This window comes from Ahaetulla prasina, chromosome 1 (assembly GCF_028640845.1).
Source record: "Ahaetulla prasina isolate Xishuangbanna chromosome 1, ASM2864084v1, whole genome shotgun sequence".
In the NCBI taxonomy this organism is placed as follows: domain Eukaryota; kingdom Metazoa; phylum Chordata; class Lepidosauria; order Squamata; family Colubridae; genus Ahaetulla; species Ahaetulla prasina.
In genome coordinates, this window is record NC_080539.1 from 91,666,931 (window position 1) to 91,682,911 (window position 15,981).

The 15,981-nt window shown below is 38.4% G+C and overlaps 1 protein-coding gene across 2 annotated transcripts in view; it reads right to left on the reverse strand.

Moving 5' to 3' along the window:
- The window catches only part of MAP3K4 (mitogen-activated protein kinase kinase kinase 4), a 102,442-nt gene extending 87,278 nt beyond the window's left edge, over positions 1 to 15,164 (reverse strand). Inside the window, exons 1-2 of one of the 2 annotated variants that reach the window (XM_058168240.1) lie at positions 14,652 to 15,164; positions 2,884 to 2,987 (exon numbers count right to left, since the gene is read on the reverse strand). In XM_058168240.1, the coding sequence (XP_058024223.1) occupies positions 2,884 to 2,891 (8 nt within the window). In that variant the 5' untranslated portion in view covers positions 2,892 to 2,987; positions 14,652 to 15,164. The remainder of the gene's footprint in view (positions 1 to 2,883; positions 2,988 to 14,651) is intronic. The other variant, XM_058168247.1, reaches the window with a different exon arrangement.
- Between the last annotated feature and the right edge of the window lie 817 nt (positions 15,165 to 15,981).

The following is a 15,981-nucleotide window of genomic DNA, read 5'->3' on the forward strand; positions in this document are numbered from 1 at the left end:
GGCCTGGTGGGACTAGAACCTGCAGTAATTGCAGGCAGCTGCTGTTAATAACAGACTGCATTAGCAGTCTGAGCCACCAGAGGCCCGTTTTCTGTTCTCTTCTCCTTTAATTTATTTTGCTCACTTTCTATGCTTTTTTTGCATACTGTCACTTATTCCAGAATTAGAATTAGAATTAAGAATTAGTGTGGTAGTATGTATACATAAAACACACACACACACACACACACACACACACACACACACACACACATATATATATAACTGAAGGTAACATGCATAGCAGAAGGGCAAGACTTCAAGGTAGTTTGAGATGCCAAGTTATTTTTTTCATACATGACTGTTGTATTCATGAAGCATATCAAATGTGTCACATATGTTTAGCAGTACAGGTAGTTCTCGACTTACATTCGTTTAGTGACCATTCGAAGTTACAATGGCATTGAAAAAAGTAACTTATGACTGTTTTTCACACTTACAATTATTGCAGCATCTCCATGGTCAAGTGATCAAAATTCAGTTGCTTGCCAACTGGCATAGTATTTATGATGGCTGCAGTTCCAGGGTCATGTGATCACCTTTTGCGACCTTCTGACAAGCCAAGTCAATAGGGAAGGTAGATTCACTTAACAACTGTGTTATTAATATAATGATTACCATGATTCACTTAACAACTGTGGCCAGAAAGATTGTAAAATGGGCCAAAGTCACTTAACAACAAACTCAATTGTGATGGTAAGTCATGGACTACCTGTAATTGGTCCTAGAATCTCTATAAGATTTGTACCTGAACGAACATTTGAATCCAAATATCACACCCCCTGCTCACACTGGCTTCAGCACAGGGCAGCATATCCAGAAAGGATAAAGCTCCACCCACTGTGACTAATTAACAAGAGTTACTTATCACAGCATTTCCCAGTCGATTTATGAACTGCTTAAAGTGGCTAAGATTTCTTTATATTAAAAGGACCTGAATGTTCATCTATAACAGTAAAAGGTAAAGGTAAAGGTTCCCCTCGCACATACGTGCTAATCATTCCTGACTCTAGGGGGCAGTGCTCATCTCCGTTTCAAAGCCGAAGAGCCAGCACTGTCCAAAGATGTCTCCGTGGTCATGTGGTCGGCATGACTCAACACCAAAGGCGCACGGAACGCTGTTACCTTCCCACCAAAGGTGGTCCTTATTTTTCTACTTGCATTTTTTTACGTGCTTTCGAACTGCTAGGTTGGCAGAAGCTGGGACAAGTAACAGGAGTTCACGCCGTTACGCGGCACTAGGGATTCGAACCACTGAACTGCCAACCTTTCTATCGACAAGCTCAGCATCTTACCCACTAAGCCACCGTGTCCCTTCTATAACAGTAGAGTTTGCTTTTATTTTTTTATTCACACCATCTATTTACTGACCTGTGCCCTTCCTCAAACCTTGACATGCTGATTTGATAACCACTGTGAGCTTATTAAGGTCAAAATCAGCTCAAGGGAGTAACAGGAAGGGATATAAGGAGTGTTTTCAGAAGACTAATGTCCAAACTTACGGAACAGATACTTTTTTTTCTGTTTAGCATCCCTCATTTTCCACTGCCAGGGCATGGAAAAAGTTGGAAAGATTATATGTGGAAGATTAGGAACTCCAGATCCCTTGACAAATTCTAAGAAAGTATAAATATGCAATAAATGTCTAGGGGGAAAAACATAAGAGACTACCAAAATATTTTGCCTTTGATTTGAATGTTATAAATCATGATAAGCAGGCTGTGCAGTAAAGCTATAAGATTATTCAGCACCATAGCACGATGTCTTAAATCACAAATTAATTCCACTGTCAGCTCAAGGCATTAGTGGGTGTTTGTAGTCAGGCAACCGTGCTAAAATCTGTGATAAGGAGAGTTTGTCTACCTTCTTAATTGCACAGCGCTGTTTCACAGCACTGAAGATAATTAAAAGAGAGGTTTTCAGTGAAAGCGAAAAGATGGCGCAAACCCTTCTGCCTTGACAGACTTTCTATTAAAAATTGAGAAAGGAAACAACTCCTGGGGCAGAAGAGTTTCCTGCCATTAGCACAAAATTGCTATGAGAAAACTCCCTACATTCAAAAGGTCATCCAAAAAGATTTAGTGCTGTGAAGATACAAATCTTCATTTTGCATCGATTGAAGTTCAAAAGAAGCTCCCATATCAGTTTTTTTCCAATGCAACTGTATAGAGAACGTATTTAAGTCGTTTAAGTAAAAAGTTACCAAGGCAACCTCTGTTTTACCAGGAAAATAGTCAACACTGTAACTGAATTTATGCAAAAGTAATGGGAAATTGCTGCCACATGGTTATGCAAGTGCAAAGCTAGACACTGGCACGTTTCCATTCTGTAAACCTTTTATCTAGGGAGAAGTGCAAATTGAAGCCATAACAAACTGAAAATTCATTTCCAGCTTGGCTATAAATCCCAAGAGGACATTTAGTAAACTGAATTAAATCTAAGTTTGGGTTTTTAGTCTCCCCCATGATTCTGGTAAACTAATATAGGATGTCCACCAAATGTCTAGACTCAGAAATGAGAGAGTGAGTAATATAAATACTGTGGAATCATAGAGAGTCAGAAGGAATCTTGGTGGTTAACTTCTGCTCTATGTAGGATCCACTAGAGCAGGGGGGCCCCTTTATAACTTCAACTCTCAGAATTCCTGAGCCAGCATGGGAATTGAAGTCCACAAGTCATAAAAAGGCCATCGTTCTCCACCCTTGCGCTACAACATCTTTATTCATTTATTTGCAATGAATACACCACCTCATTCTAACTGGACTCTAGGTGGCTTACAATATATTTAACATAAACAATATAAAGCTATAATAGATTGAAAACCTCCAATGAAGGAGAACTCACCACTTCATGTGTCAGTGTGTCCAACTGGTTAACAGCTTGTAGAGGCAGGAAGTTCCTCCTGATATCTAGCCTGAAACTCCTTCCTTGTGGTCTCTGGTTCAGCTCTCTAGGGCAATAGAGAATAAATCTACTACCTCATCTGTGTGGTAAACCTTCAGGTATTTGAAGACTACTATCATATCATTCCTTAGTCCTTTCTGTAAGTTAAGCATCCTCAGATTCTTTCACTATTTCTCTTAAGATTTATTTTCAAGATCCTTTACCATTTTGACTATCCTTTTCTGAACTTGTTCTAATTTGTCATGGCTATTTTTAAATTGTGATGCTCAGAATTGGGCAAAATATTTCAAATAGGGACTGATAAGGGCAGCATGAAACGGAGCAATGGAATTGAACAATTTCTTCCATGATCTAGACATTATACTCCTATTAGTATATCCTGCAATAGTACTTGTCTTCCTGGCAACTGCTTTACGCCATTGGCTCATGTTTAATTTGTGGTCAGCAAGGTCTCCTTTTCATTTCAGCACACTGTTCCAACCTGTTTGGATCTTTCTGAATCTTCTCTCTAGCCCTTATTTTTTCATTTTATTAACAAATTTTTTTGTGAAAGACTGTCAAAGGCTTTACTGAGATCTAGACGCATTGTGTCCATGGATTTCATGCTCTAAATTACTGTACTTATCAAATAAAGAGGTGAAGTTAATCTGGCAAGATTTGTTTATGAGAAACCCAGACTGTCTTCTGTTAATTGCAGCATGCCTACACAAGAGCTCACAAATGCTTTTTAATAATCTGTTTGAGGATCTTGCCCAGTATAGATATCAAACTATAGGTCTATATTTTCCTTCTTGAGAATGGGGACAATGTTTGCTCTTCCCCAACCTTCTGGGACCTTGCCAATCTAACACGTTCTCAACAATTCCTCACAGCAAATCTATAATCATGTCTACTAGTTCATTCAATATCCTAGGTTGAAACACTCTGGCCCGGAGACCCAAGTTAGCTTAAATTAGCAAAAATCTCTCTTACCTTCTCCTTTTTTAGTTTAAGCTCAATATCCTTCCTTTCCTCAAGGGGACAACAGTAAACTAGGCACCATTTCCCTATTGAGAAAAGACAGATACCCAATAAGAATAAAGAAGTCCTGTCTTCTCACCATTAACCATTGCCAAATTTACTAAAAGAAGATAGTAGATTCTGTTTTTTCTTGCCTTTAGTGACAAGAAGGGCAAGAATTTGTTGGACTCGTTTAAGTCTTGTCAGAGTTAGATTTTCACAAGACGATAGGATAATTGAAATGTCCCATTGTACGTACCTAAGCATGCCTCTCTCCTGTTTTATTACCAGCATCCTTACATCATTGAATATCAAATCTAGGCTATCATTTCCAAAGGAAGTTAAGCAAGATTGAAGTTAAAATGGAGCTTTGTGGATCTCAGTCATAAAAGCCAGGGAAGACACTAATTTATTTCATCTGAGGACTGACTTCATAAAACTATTATTCTTCCTATACCTCAGGCCATCAAAGCTGATTTCAAAAATACAATCATCACAATGAAGAATCCAATTCAGAAAAACTGAAGTTCTTGAAACAAAGCTTCAAACTTTCCAACTGAGTTCCCAGAATGATACCTAGCATGAGTAAACTATCTAAACCACTCATTATCCCTCAAAAACAAAATAAAACTGATTTCAGAGTCTGGGAAAGATAAACTTATTTTAATTTCCTCTTTTTTAAAAAAAGAATACATTTTAACAGTTTTATAAATCATCATGGACATTTAGTGGAAAGGCAAATAATATCAGTAATAATCTATCTGTATATAAATGAGCAATAAAATTAAATCAGTTGAGAGAATGGTAGTGACAGAAATCCCAATTTAAAAGAAGCTTGTCTAATTATTCTGGAAAATCTCACCAAGCTCTTGAGGAGTCTCCATGTACATTCATCACTCACTCATCATTCATACTCACTTGGGTTCAACAACCATTTTAAAGAGGACCAGTGTTATCCTTCTAGCAGTGGGAAAAAGATTGCTGACAAACCTGTCTATAATAGGCATTAGTTATGATTGGTTGCAAAGTTCTGTGCCAAAGTTACATAACTATTTCATGGCTGCATGAGGTCATGCAACTATTTATCATCCAACTCCCTAATTAGGGGTTTTAAGATAGAGTCAGTCTAAGTTTAGCTGCTCTAACCTTTGGATCAACTTCTTTATGAGAAACTGCTCAGCCCTAAACAACAGAACAGAAATTATATTTTTTTCCCAAATTCCTTAAAATCTGATTACAATCTATATAAATTGAAAAGATTATACAAAGTCTAAAATTCCATATTTCATTTACGGCATAAGCATTCTAACTTCTTTCAGGAAATGTAGACTTTAAGGAACCCAATTCCACTCAAAGGCTGAAGCCCTGGTCACAATTTTGCTACTGAAATGCAGCTGACTTCACTTGGACTTAAGTGATTCGGTCGGCAGCCAACAAACAGAGATGCCACCACATTCAGAGTCTTAATGGGCTTGTGCTGCTGAAATAGAAGGGAAGTGGGGGAGCTTATTCTGTCTTTGGTTCCATGTAGAATTTCCCTCAACTCGCAACTAATTAAGCAGATGTTTGTGGACTACTAAAAGGGATCTGAATCTGCCCCTTTTTTTGATCCTTCCAACCTTAGAGGCAGAAGCTACCAAAGCTTCCATCTGGATTGGGATAGGATTTAAACTTGGTCTTCCTGCTTTGCAGACCAGCTTCTCTTCACAGACTCTGTTCAACTCTATTTCCCAGGCTGCTAATATGATTGTATCTTTCTAATCCAACTCTAGAAGCAGTAGAACTTATCATAATAGTACATTTTTGAATGAGTTTTAAAAGCTGAAGGAAATGTGTTTATAAAGAGAAATCTGGAGCAGTAGAAGCTTCCACTAGGGCTGCAGATCTTTCTCGGCAAGATGGGAATATTTGATACTCTGGGATCAAGTTGTGGTGCTTTCATAAAATAGCTTATGGAAGGAAACCTGCCCATTCATAAAATGGCTGTCATAGATACAAAACACGGATTGATCAGAATGTTTCCTCCTACCAGCTAGAGTCACATCCAGACACATACTTTGCTCCCTCAGTTCCTTGCTTTGTTTTATTCCTTTTCTGGACAAAAGGCATCACATGCAGGGCAAGTTTATTTCATTTCTAAAAAGCCACCAACTGAGAATTAAGAGTTAGGCTTCCAGTTAAATAGATACCAACTTGAAAATCAAGCTCTTCTTTTAATGACCAGTATATGTTCCTTACCCCTTTATTAAAGAAAGGAAAACAAATACAATAAGGGCAATACTTTCTAAATACTCTAGCCTCTACGATTTATATTAAATAAAAAGTAGTTACAAGTACAACTGGATTCACATATTAAGCTATATTGTAGCTTAGACCATCAATCAGAAAACAATATCCCAATCAAGGAACTACGAAGGAGAAAAACCACACTTCCATCAACACTGACGACTGTATATAAACAGGGAGCAAACTCAACACTCACTAGCACTAATAATGTTGTCTGCTTGGGTAATGTAAGATCTGCAAGCAAATAACCAAACTCAGAGAGCACTAAGGATTCAACACTAGTTCAACAGTAAGCCACCGATATTCTATTCTATGGTAAACTATTTTGTTGTGTGCTCCCTAGAGTTGGCCTTGGGGAGATGAGTGACTGTATGAGAGAGAGGGGGTGGGGAAAGAGAGACTGGTTTGGGTGAACCCAGCCATTTTGTGCTCTGTTAACCAAAATTTATGGTTTAACATAATGTGTGATTACAGCCAGTCACAGTTTATTCAACAAACCACAGTTAAACAAACCTTGTCTTTATGCAATCCCTACCCCTCTCTGTCTCAAAAGAAATTATGTGGGAATACATTATCATTATCCATTATCACAGACAGAGGTCTGTAACATCACATCAAATTTCTTAGAAGTTCTCTTCCCTGTCCAAACTATAAACCAAACAAAAAGAATCTAGTACCCGAAGTAGCCGACAGGCTCTGTATGCGAGGAATACAGGCAAAAGAAACACATGCACCTTTCTACTTAGAGCAAGATGATTTATTGAGTTAGGAACCTCAAGCAACCAATCCAAGACTCTCAACAATGGTGACATTTGGGGAGATACGCCTAATCTTTACTTTTTCTCCAAACAGTTGACAGTTAATGCAAAAAGCTTCTGTCAGTCAGAGAAAACAAATTATGGATTAAACAGACAGTTTGTCTGAACAATTCCAGTTCAGCTTCCCATGTTCTTACCTCCAACATGTTAGGATGACTCACTGATCTGGGCATGCCTCCTGACTGGAAGAAGGCAAGTCTAGAGTAAAGAGTCATGCAAACACCAAAGAGTCAACCTACATAAGAAAAGAACAGCTCATGCAGTTGTATTGCCATAACATTAACAACTGGTGTATCCTCTTCCCTCCCTGACAGATTTCCCATATTTCTAGCTGAGCCTGCACCTATCTGGTATTTTCCAGTTGTTTTGGGACTGTAACAGATAGTCATGCTGGTTGGGAGTTCTTGGTATTACAATATCCAAATACCTAAAGAGTATCAGGGCAGAGAAAGCTGTCAAAACTATTCTTCAATCATTGGCATCCCACAAGGAAACAATGGTGGGGAAAGTATTGTTATGTGTCAACGTATACAAGTAGTTCTCGACTGATAATCATTCATTTAGTGACCGTTCAAAGTTACAATGGTACTGAAAAAAAGTGACATGATCGTTTTCATACCTACAACCATTGCAATATCCTCATGGTCACATGATCAAAATTGGGACCCTTGGCAACTGGCTCATATTTATGACGGTTGCAGTATCCCAGGCTCACGTGATCACATTTTGCAAACTTCTAGCAAACCAAAGTTAATGGGGAAGCCAGAGTCACTTAACAAACATGTTACTAACTTAACAACTGCAGTGGTTCACTTAACAATTGTGGCAAGAAAGGTTGTAAAATGGGGTAAAATTCATTTAACAACTGTTTCACTTAGCAACAGAAGTTTTGAACTCAATTGTGGTCGTACGTCAGGGACTATCTGTACAAATAATCACAAGTAAAAGCAAATTCAAGCGATCAATGTGTTATTGTTTGAGCCACCTGAAAATAACTATAACTATCCTGTATATTTTAAACATTTTTCTCCTTTCTAAAATGTAAGCATCAAAAGGACTGTAACAATATAATACAATGTCTTAAAGTCTAAACTTCACATTTTTTCATGAATATCTTTACTATATTGTGTGCATTGCTTGGATATTATTATTTTTTAGTTTCAGAGCATTACTTTTCAGTTCAGTTCTTATGTTTAGATTTTTCTTTTTCTTTTCTCAGGAAACGCACACGCATTAGTGCATTTCATTTGGATAATGAAAGGTCTGCGAGCAACCAAACAAGCTCAAGAGACCACCATGGACCCCAATACCCAACCTGACCACTGATGGAGAACATTAATATGAGGTGGATGAGAGGTAAGGTCAGGGGGAATCTGAGCTAAATTGTCCAGTGTTGTATTAGACAGGTTCATCTGTTCATGACCTATAGTGGGTATGTAGCAATAGCACTTATATACAGCTTCACAGTGCTTTACAGACCTCTCTAAGCAGTTTACAGAGTCAGCATATTGCCCCCAACAATCTGGGTCCTCATTTTACCAACCTCAGAAGGATGGAAGTCATATGCATATGGAATGAGAAAAATAAAGGTTATAGCCATTGGTTAATTTAAAGTTCTGGATACAAGATGGTGACGATATAAATTTAGATAAATTAAAGATATTTGTAAATTGTGAAGGCACAAGAGATTGGTAATCACCCCGCCGACACACAATATTGGGATTGAAAATGTTATCACGTATATGTGTTTTGTCTTAAAAGAAAATAAAAAAAAATGTATAAAAAAATAATAATAATAAAAAAAGAAGGATGGAAGGCTGAGACAACAACCTTGCGCCCTTAAGAATCAAACTGCTGAACTGCAGGCAGGCAGCAGGCAATAATGCATTCTAACCACTGCACCACGAAAGAGGTGGAGCAGGACTTAGGAACAACTGTCCACAGTGTATTTATTTAAGAACATTTATACAGCTGCCCAACTCACTCTCAGTGACTCTAGGCGGCTTACAAAAATAATTTAAAAAGCCATTTGTTTCAAAGGCACCACTGACGATGACTCACAAATACTAGCTCCAATATACGTAAGTGTCTCTGCTGGGTCTAAGTACCAAGATCTTCCATTGTATGATTCAAGACTAATGTTGAATTAAATCCTATGCTGCAGGCCTATCTATCGCACTGAAAATTTATCACTTAACATGGAATGGAAAGGCTGCTTGAACTCTACATACCAAGTGCAGTATACTATGAATCCAGTTGCATGCTCTACATGCCAAATGTGTTATTAATCCAATTCCCAAATCCCATGAATATAAACAAGCATGTCTGTGTTTCCAAATCTCAGTTCTTGAGGTTCATATTGTAGTCATTTAAATCATGAAAACTTAAAACATAAATATGAACTGAAGTAGGGAAAAATATTATATTCAATATTTCTGTGCAACGTTAAACAACAAGAACTCACATATTAAGGTAATAAGATGGGTTCAAGTGAACTCAGCCTCAGAAGGATACCATTTTGAAAATCAATATCCTGAAACTTCAGAAATCATAGAATACAATAGTTGGAAATAAGGGAAGAAATTGGGCAGAAGGAAAACACAAGTTTAACTTGTGGTTCTATCACAAAAACTCAAGCAGAAATTTTAATAACACCAAATGCAGGCAAGAAGCTGCTCCGCATTACCAACTTCATATTCAGGGAATGGGGCTGTAAACAGCAATCAGGATTTTTAATTAAGCTGCTACAAAATGACATCTAAATTGAAGAAGAGGCTTGCTTTTCCCTATAATTAATTACAGATCCTGTAGAAGTGCTGATAAAATTAGACTGCATAGAAAGAGCATGTGTATATATAAATATTTCATTTATGCTTTGTTGCTTAGAACATTCTACAGGACATATTTGTGTTAAGATGTGGAATTTTAGGCTGCTTGTATCTGTGAGCCTTTGCTCAATTACTGAGTCTAAGGGAACTAACAGAGTTTTTATAAAATTGGGAAAGAACTAAACAACACAAGAACTAAACAACATGGAGAAAAAAAGCAGTTCCAGATGTCAGGAGAATTAGAGAAAGGGGAAGGAGTTACAGGAGGCATAGTTCTGTAGTCAAACACAGGATGAAGGCTAAAAAACCAAGGACTAGCAGTTTCATAACAGGCATGGGCTTGTTCAATAAGCTTAATTATAAGCACAAATCCTTTATCTTATTCTGGTCTTGTATATAACAGAGTATACATCCTCAAACAGATTAAATGAGGCTGCAATTTGGAAATCTGCAAGAATAAAAGGGTGACTTCTTTGTGGTTTATCCCACTTTGAGAAGTATCCAATAATCTTCAGAAGGGTCAATGTTGTATTGTTTAGCCCTAATTATGATGCTTGAAATCAGGCAAAAAGGAGAGGAAAAAAACATTTTTTTTTCAAAAACATTACATCTGGGTTCCTGCAAGCGAGAGGAAGTCAGCTTGTGGTCTTAAAGCCCAATTTCTCTGGTTTGCATTTTTCCACCTTCTATAAAGAACCCAGGGTTCTTTCCATTGAGTAGAATGAAATGTCAGCTATTTGGGGAAAGAATGGGAAATAGTTTTAAGTTCATGTGATGAAGGACATCTAATTTGTAATGAATGGAACATTTTCCATACTGCAGCTGAGAAACCAACATGAATGTCACCAGGAATTCAGCTCAGTTCAAGAAAGCCTTTATTCATTTACATCCTGATAACATACTGTACTTGCTTCGGAGCAAATATCTGGAAGATTGCACTTTTACATGTCCGATGATTGCTTCATATTTATTTCATGGGACAAAAGCGTAAGTCTACATATAGATTTTTATTTTCCTTTTAACCAGGGGTGAAATGCTCCTGGTTCAGACCGGAGCAGCCGATCCGGTAGCGGGTGGTTCGGAGAACCAGTAGCAAAAATCCCTGGCCCTCCCACCCATGCCCACCTAATGCCCGCTTCCCCGCTTGCTGCTTCTTTTAAAAAATGCTTTTAAAAGTAAAAAAAAAAAGATCGCGCGCCACAGCTGATCACCTTCCCCCGCGCTGTTCTACTTACCCCATGCCTCCTTTTGGCATGCACTGCACACGCACCTTGCATTTGCAGCCAGTGAACCAGTAGTAAACCGGTTCAGATTTCACCACTGCTTTTAACCATTATGTTCTGGCTAGGGTTTTTTTTTTTACATCAGTACTATTTCATTGCCATACCTTATCTTTCTCACATGCTATATAGTAGAAGGTATGTTAATTTACTCATCAACCTCAGGCCCCTAAGTTATATAGCAAATTAGCTGTAAAAGCAAATCCTGCAGAACTTTGCATCTGTATATTTGCACCACTATATTTGCACCACTATATTTGTGCCAAAATAAGACAAAAACTCAACCAAATTGTCTTGGGCACTAAACGTAGAAAAAATAAATGTTGTGTTATCTTCAGCATAACAGGCTTATCAAACCGTCTGTTTCTTCTAGCTAATTTCATTTAACACTTTCAACTTTTCCTCAGAGGATGAGAACTTGATCACCAGGAATTTAATGCATTTATTTGCTAACTATGATTTGTTGAAGAAGCCATCACACTAAATAATACTAAAAAGTATGAGTTGACTTAGAACATTGTCCAGATCCAGCTACTGTATCTAGTCCAGAATCAGGCTGCTTTACAAAATTATTCAACAACTTTTACATAAAATTCATACATACCTGAGTTATGGTAAATGACAGCTTTCTGCAGAAACACCTCCTAACCCACCCAAAGCGAATATTGCTCCACTTAATGTGGCGTTCCAGGATATGTATTAACCACAATTTTTCAGCAAATTTGGATGTGTTATTACAAAAGGGCATGCATAGTTCCTGAATATATGAACATAGTTCCTCCATGGTTGCAGCAGTAGCTGGTTTCATGCTGAATTGTTATGTGGACTGTTGGTTTGGGCTCAGCATGATTTGTGGACCATATTTATCATATATAAACTGGACTTTTTCATAAACCATGGTTAAAACAAACCACAGCTTAACATGATCTTTGAATCCAGCACATATACACAGATCTTGTCCAATTAGGGTAAACCATATGATGCTGGAGTAACAAACATGAACAGTAGACTTTTGCGTATGCCAGGAGATCAATCTTCAAGACCTCCTGCCAGCTGCAGATGACTTTTTGACCCCTCCGTAAGAACTCTTGAGTGATATACGAGATCCTATTAGCCGCAACAAATGATCACAGCCAGCCACAGCAAATTATCTTTGCAATTTAAAGACAGAGCATAAGAATGATATATGAATTAGAAGATATCCAATTCAAAATGTGCATTTTCTAGAAACTCAGTAGTTGGATGGTTATAAATGTTATAAATAGAATTAAATGCAGCAAGCCTAGGTATAAAATACATAATGGTCCAAATTCATCAGTCATAACAATTACTTATCACTTCTTCCAAGTGCCAAATAAGATTTAATACCAAACATACAGCCCAGCCTTCTTTTGTTCTCAAAGTAATCCAGGCACCTAGCAATCTAATCTGGACATGTAAATATGTGTTTATGTAAAGGTAATTTAACTTTGCTGATAACATCTGTATTCTAGAATTGACTACTAGTAACATCATATCCTTAACCAACTCTCTCTGTGTTTAAAATAAGATACAAATTCTGCAACAGCTAAAATATTTGTGCACAGTACTGTTTCAATCCTATGAGCATTCCCATTGAAAAAAGTGGAACTTTACTGAAAAAAGTATTGATGGGACCAGACTATAACCCTGCACCTACTTAGAAACTAAAATCCATTAAATTATCTTTATGGAAAAAAAAGCAGGGTCAAGCTCTACACCAGGGCCGGATGCGTCACATGCTGGCCATGCTCCCGCCCGGTTTAGGGAAGGGGAAAAAAGTCCAGATATGTTACGTAATGCTGCCATGATACGAGTTTGACACCCCTGCTCTACACCTACAATACTGCTTATGCATGTTATATTTACTCAAAAGGAAGTCAAGCTTGATTTTAAGATGCTCACCAGCCAAAGGAAAATAGCATCAAATCCTCAGCAAATCTAAGACAATTTATCTTTAAAGTGCAAGTATTACCAGGGGAAAAAAATCAACTCTACTTTGGGGGAAATTAACTTGAAATAAACCCCAGAGACTCCCAGAAAAAAGGCACATAGGTTTGGGCTAAATTCACAGCATACTTACTCAAAATGGTTCATAATTAGCTTATGGAAGGGTTTTAGTTCAGCAACATGTTTGACATGCAAATGCTTCCGATTTCAAATACTAACATATCTCAGCTGTGGCAGGAAAAGCCTGCCAACTTTAACAGTTCAGACCTTTCAACCAGGTAGAGAAGAATAGATACAAGGCAATTTGTATACCACCAAATATATATATGAGCAGCTTTACAGATAACATATTTCTGGAAAATCAAATTGAAGCTGTTGCTATGCCCTTTCTATATTTAAGGGAAGATACATTCATTGCCTATTAAAACAAATGGCCTATGCACAGAAACTATTCTGTTGCCAATAAGGACATACTGATGGGTCATGGCACAAAGTGACAAGTACATGATGGCAAGGATATGCCATAAAAAGCTATTACCTGGCAATTGACCTGAGGGATAGTCCCTTTCACCTGTGAACTCTTCCCTATTCCCTAACTCAAGAATTCCACACACATCCCAAAAAAAGAAGAAGGGAAACAGCAATGCCAAGAAAGGTGGCATGGCTGAAATGTCTGTCCATGGAAAGAGCAAGGAGCTCTTTTCCTTGGAAGTAGATAGATTACAAGGGGAAAGAAATGAATTGAGGACTTGCAGTTTTGATGATTAGACAAAAAAATAAATAGAAAACAAAAGGAGTGTTCTTATAACCATAAGGTTAGAGGTAGTTTTGTTTTTGTAAATTATACCTGCTGTAAATGTTGTACCTTGATGAACGTATCTTTTCTTTTATGTACACTGAGAGCACATGCACCAAGACAAATTCCTTGAGTGTCCAATCACACTTGGCCAATAAAAATTCTATTCTATTCTGTTCTAAAGGAAATCCACAGGGATTTCTAATTTGTCCTTCTGCGACTTTTTCCTTGTCCCTTTCATGTTTTACTTTGCATTACTTCTTGTTCGTTTTTAACTTCTGTTTCATATATATATATATTTGTATGTAGATCTTTGGTTATTCGGGTTTTCTCCCGCGTAAAATTGGAAGTGTCTTGGCGACGTTTCGACGAAGTCTCATTCGTCATCTTCAGGCTTCAGCTTCGTGCTTCTGGGAGCAATGTGCAGCTGCAGTCACACATTGCTCCCAGAAGCACGAAGCTGAAGCCTGAAGATGACGAATGAGACTTCGTCGAAACGTCGCCAAGACACTTCCAATTTTACGCGGGAGAAAACCCGAATAACCAAAGATCTACATACAAACACCCGCGAAAACCTCAGAAAACAAATATATTTGTATGTATGTATACATACATACATACATACATACATACATACATACATACAAGGAATATGCCACTGGACGCAGTGAGGCATCTCCACGCCTACAGGATTGCTGCCTACATTTCAAGCAGCCAGATCACCTTTGCCTACCTTCCTCGAAAAAGTTGCAACAATCCGGCTGGGGTCCAAGGCGTTTAAGGATGGCAGCCCGAGGCTTTACGGGACGGCGAGGATCCCCAGAGTATTAAAACTTTTGTTGCGGGCCGCTTCTTCCCAAGAAACCAATTACAGAGGGAGGATGACGAAAGGAAATACGCCTTAACTTGCATCCACTAATCATCCAGTTTTCCACCGAGGATCAGAAGAGCTGCTGGAAACTCTCTGCCGCGCCGGCTTTACGCCCATAGTCTGCCCGTTCGGGAAAGACCGGAGAACAATGGAGAAAAGTCGCCCGCGATGTTCCCACGCGGCCTCGGTCGGAAGGCAGCGGCTTCTCCGGCTCAGCCGAGGGGTTGCGCAATTCTGCACCTCCTACCTCGCGGCTCCCAGGACTGGGGAGAAGCCCGCGGCCAGTCTGGGGCTCTTTCCTTTTCCTTCCGCTTCTTGTTTTTGCGGAAAGGAGGCGATCGAGCAGCCCGGTTGCCAGCTTGAGGCGGCGTTGGAGAAGGCGCGGCCCCGAGGGAGAGGCTTCTCCAAATCCTAGCATCTCCGCCGACGGGGTGATTTTGGGAAAAGAGGCCAACGGGCGCTTAGAGAAGGCTGCCCTCTTTTGGGCGCTCTTCAAAGCGCAGCCCTGTTGCCAAAAAAAATATTAAAAAATAAAAATGAAATAAATGTAAGGTTGGATCTAAGATCTAGGTGGTCCTCGACTTACGACAGTTCCTTTAGTGAGCGTTGGAAGTTACACCTGCACTGAAAAGAGTGACTTGTGATCCTTTTTCACACTTATGACCATTGCAGCATCTCCGTGGTCATGTGATTTACAGTCAGATGCTTGGCAACTGACTCCTCGTTACGACCGTTGCATTGTTCGGGAGTCATTTTGCGACCTTCTGACAAGCAGTCAATGGAGAAGCCAAATTTGCTTAAGAACCGTCTTACTAATTTAACAATTGATTCACTTAACAAGAGTGGCAAGAAAAGTCGTAAAAGGGGACAAATTCCCTTAGCAAATTTTTCACAGAACAACATAAATTTTGGGCTCAATTGTGATCACAAGTTGAGGACTACCTGTACCTGTGATTGACCTGTGCTTCTTCTCTATCAGAATAATAATAATAATAATAATAATAATAATAATAATAATAATAATAATAATAATAATAATAATAATATTTTAATTTGTATACCGCCCTTCTCCCAAAGGACTCAGGGTGGTTTACAGCCAGAATAAAAATACAGCAATACATACAATATTAAAAACAAGCATTAAAAAACTTATTAAATTTGGCCTAATATTAAAATACAAGTAACACTAAAA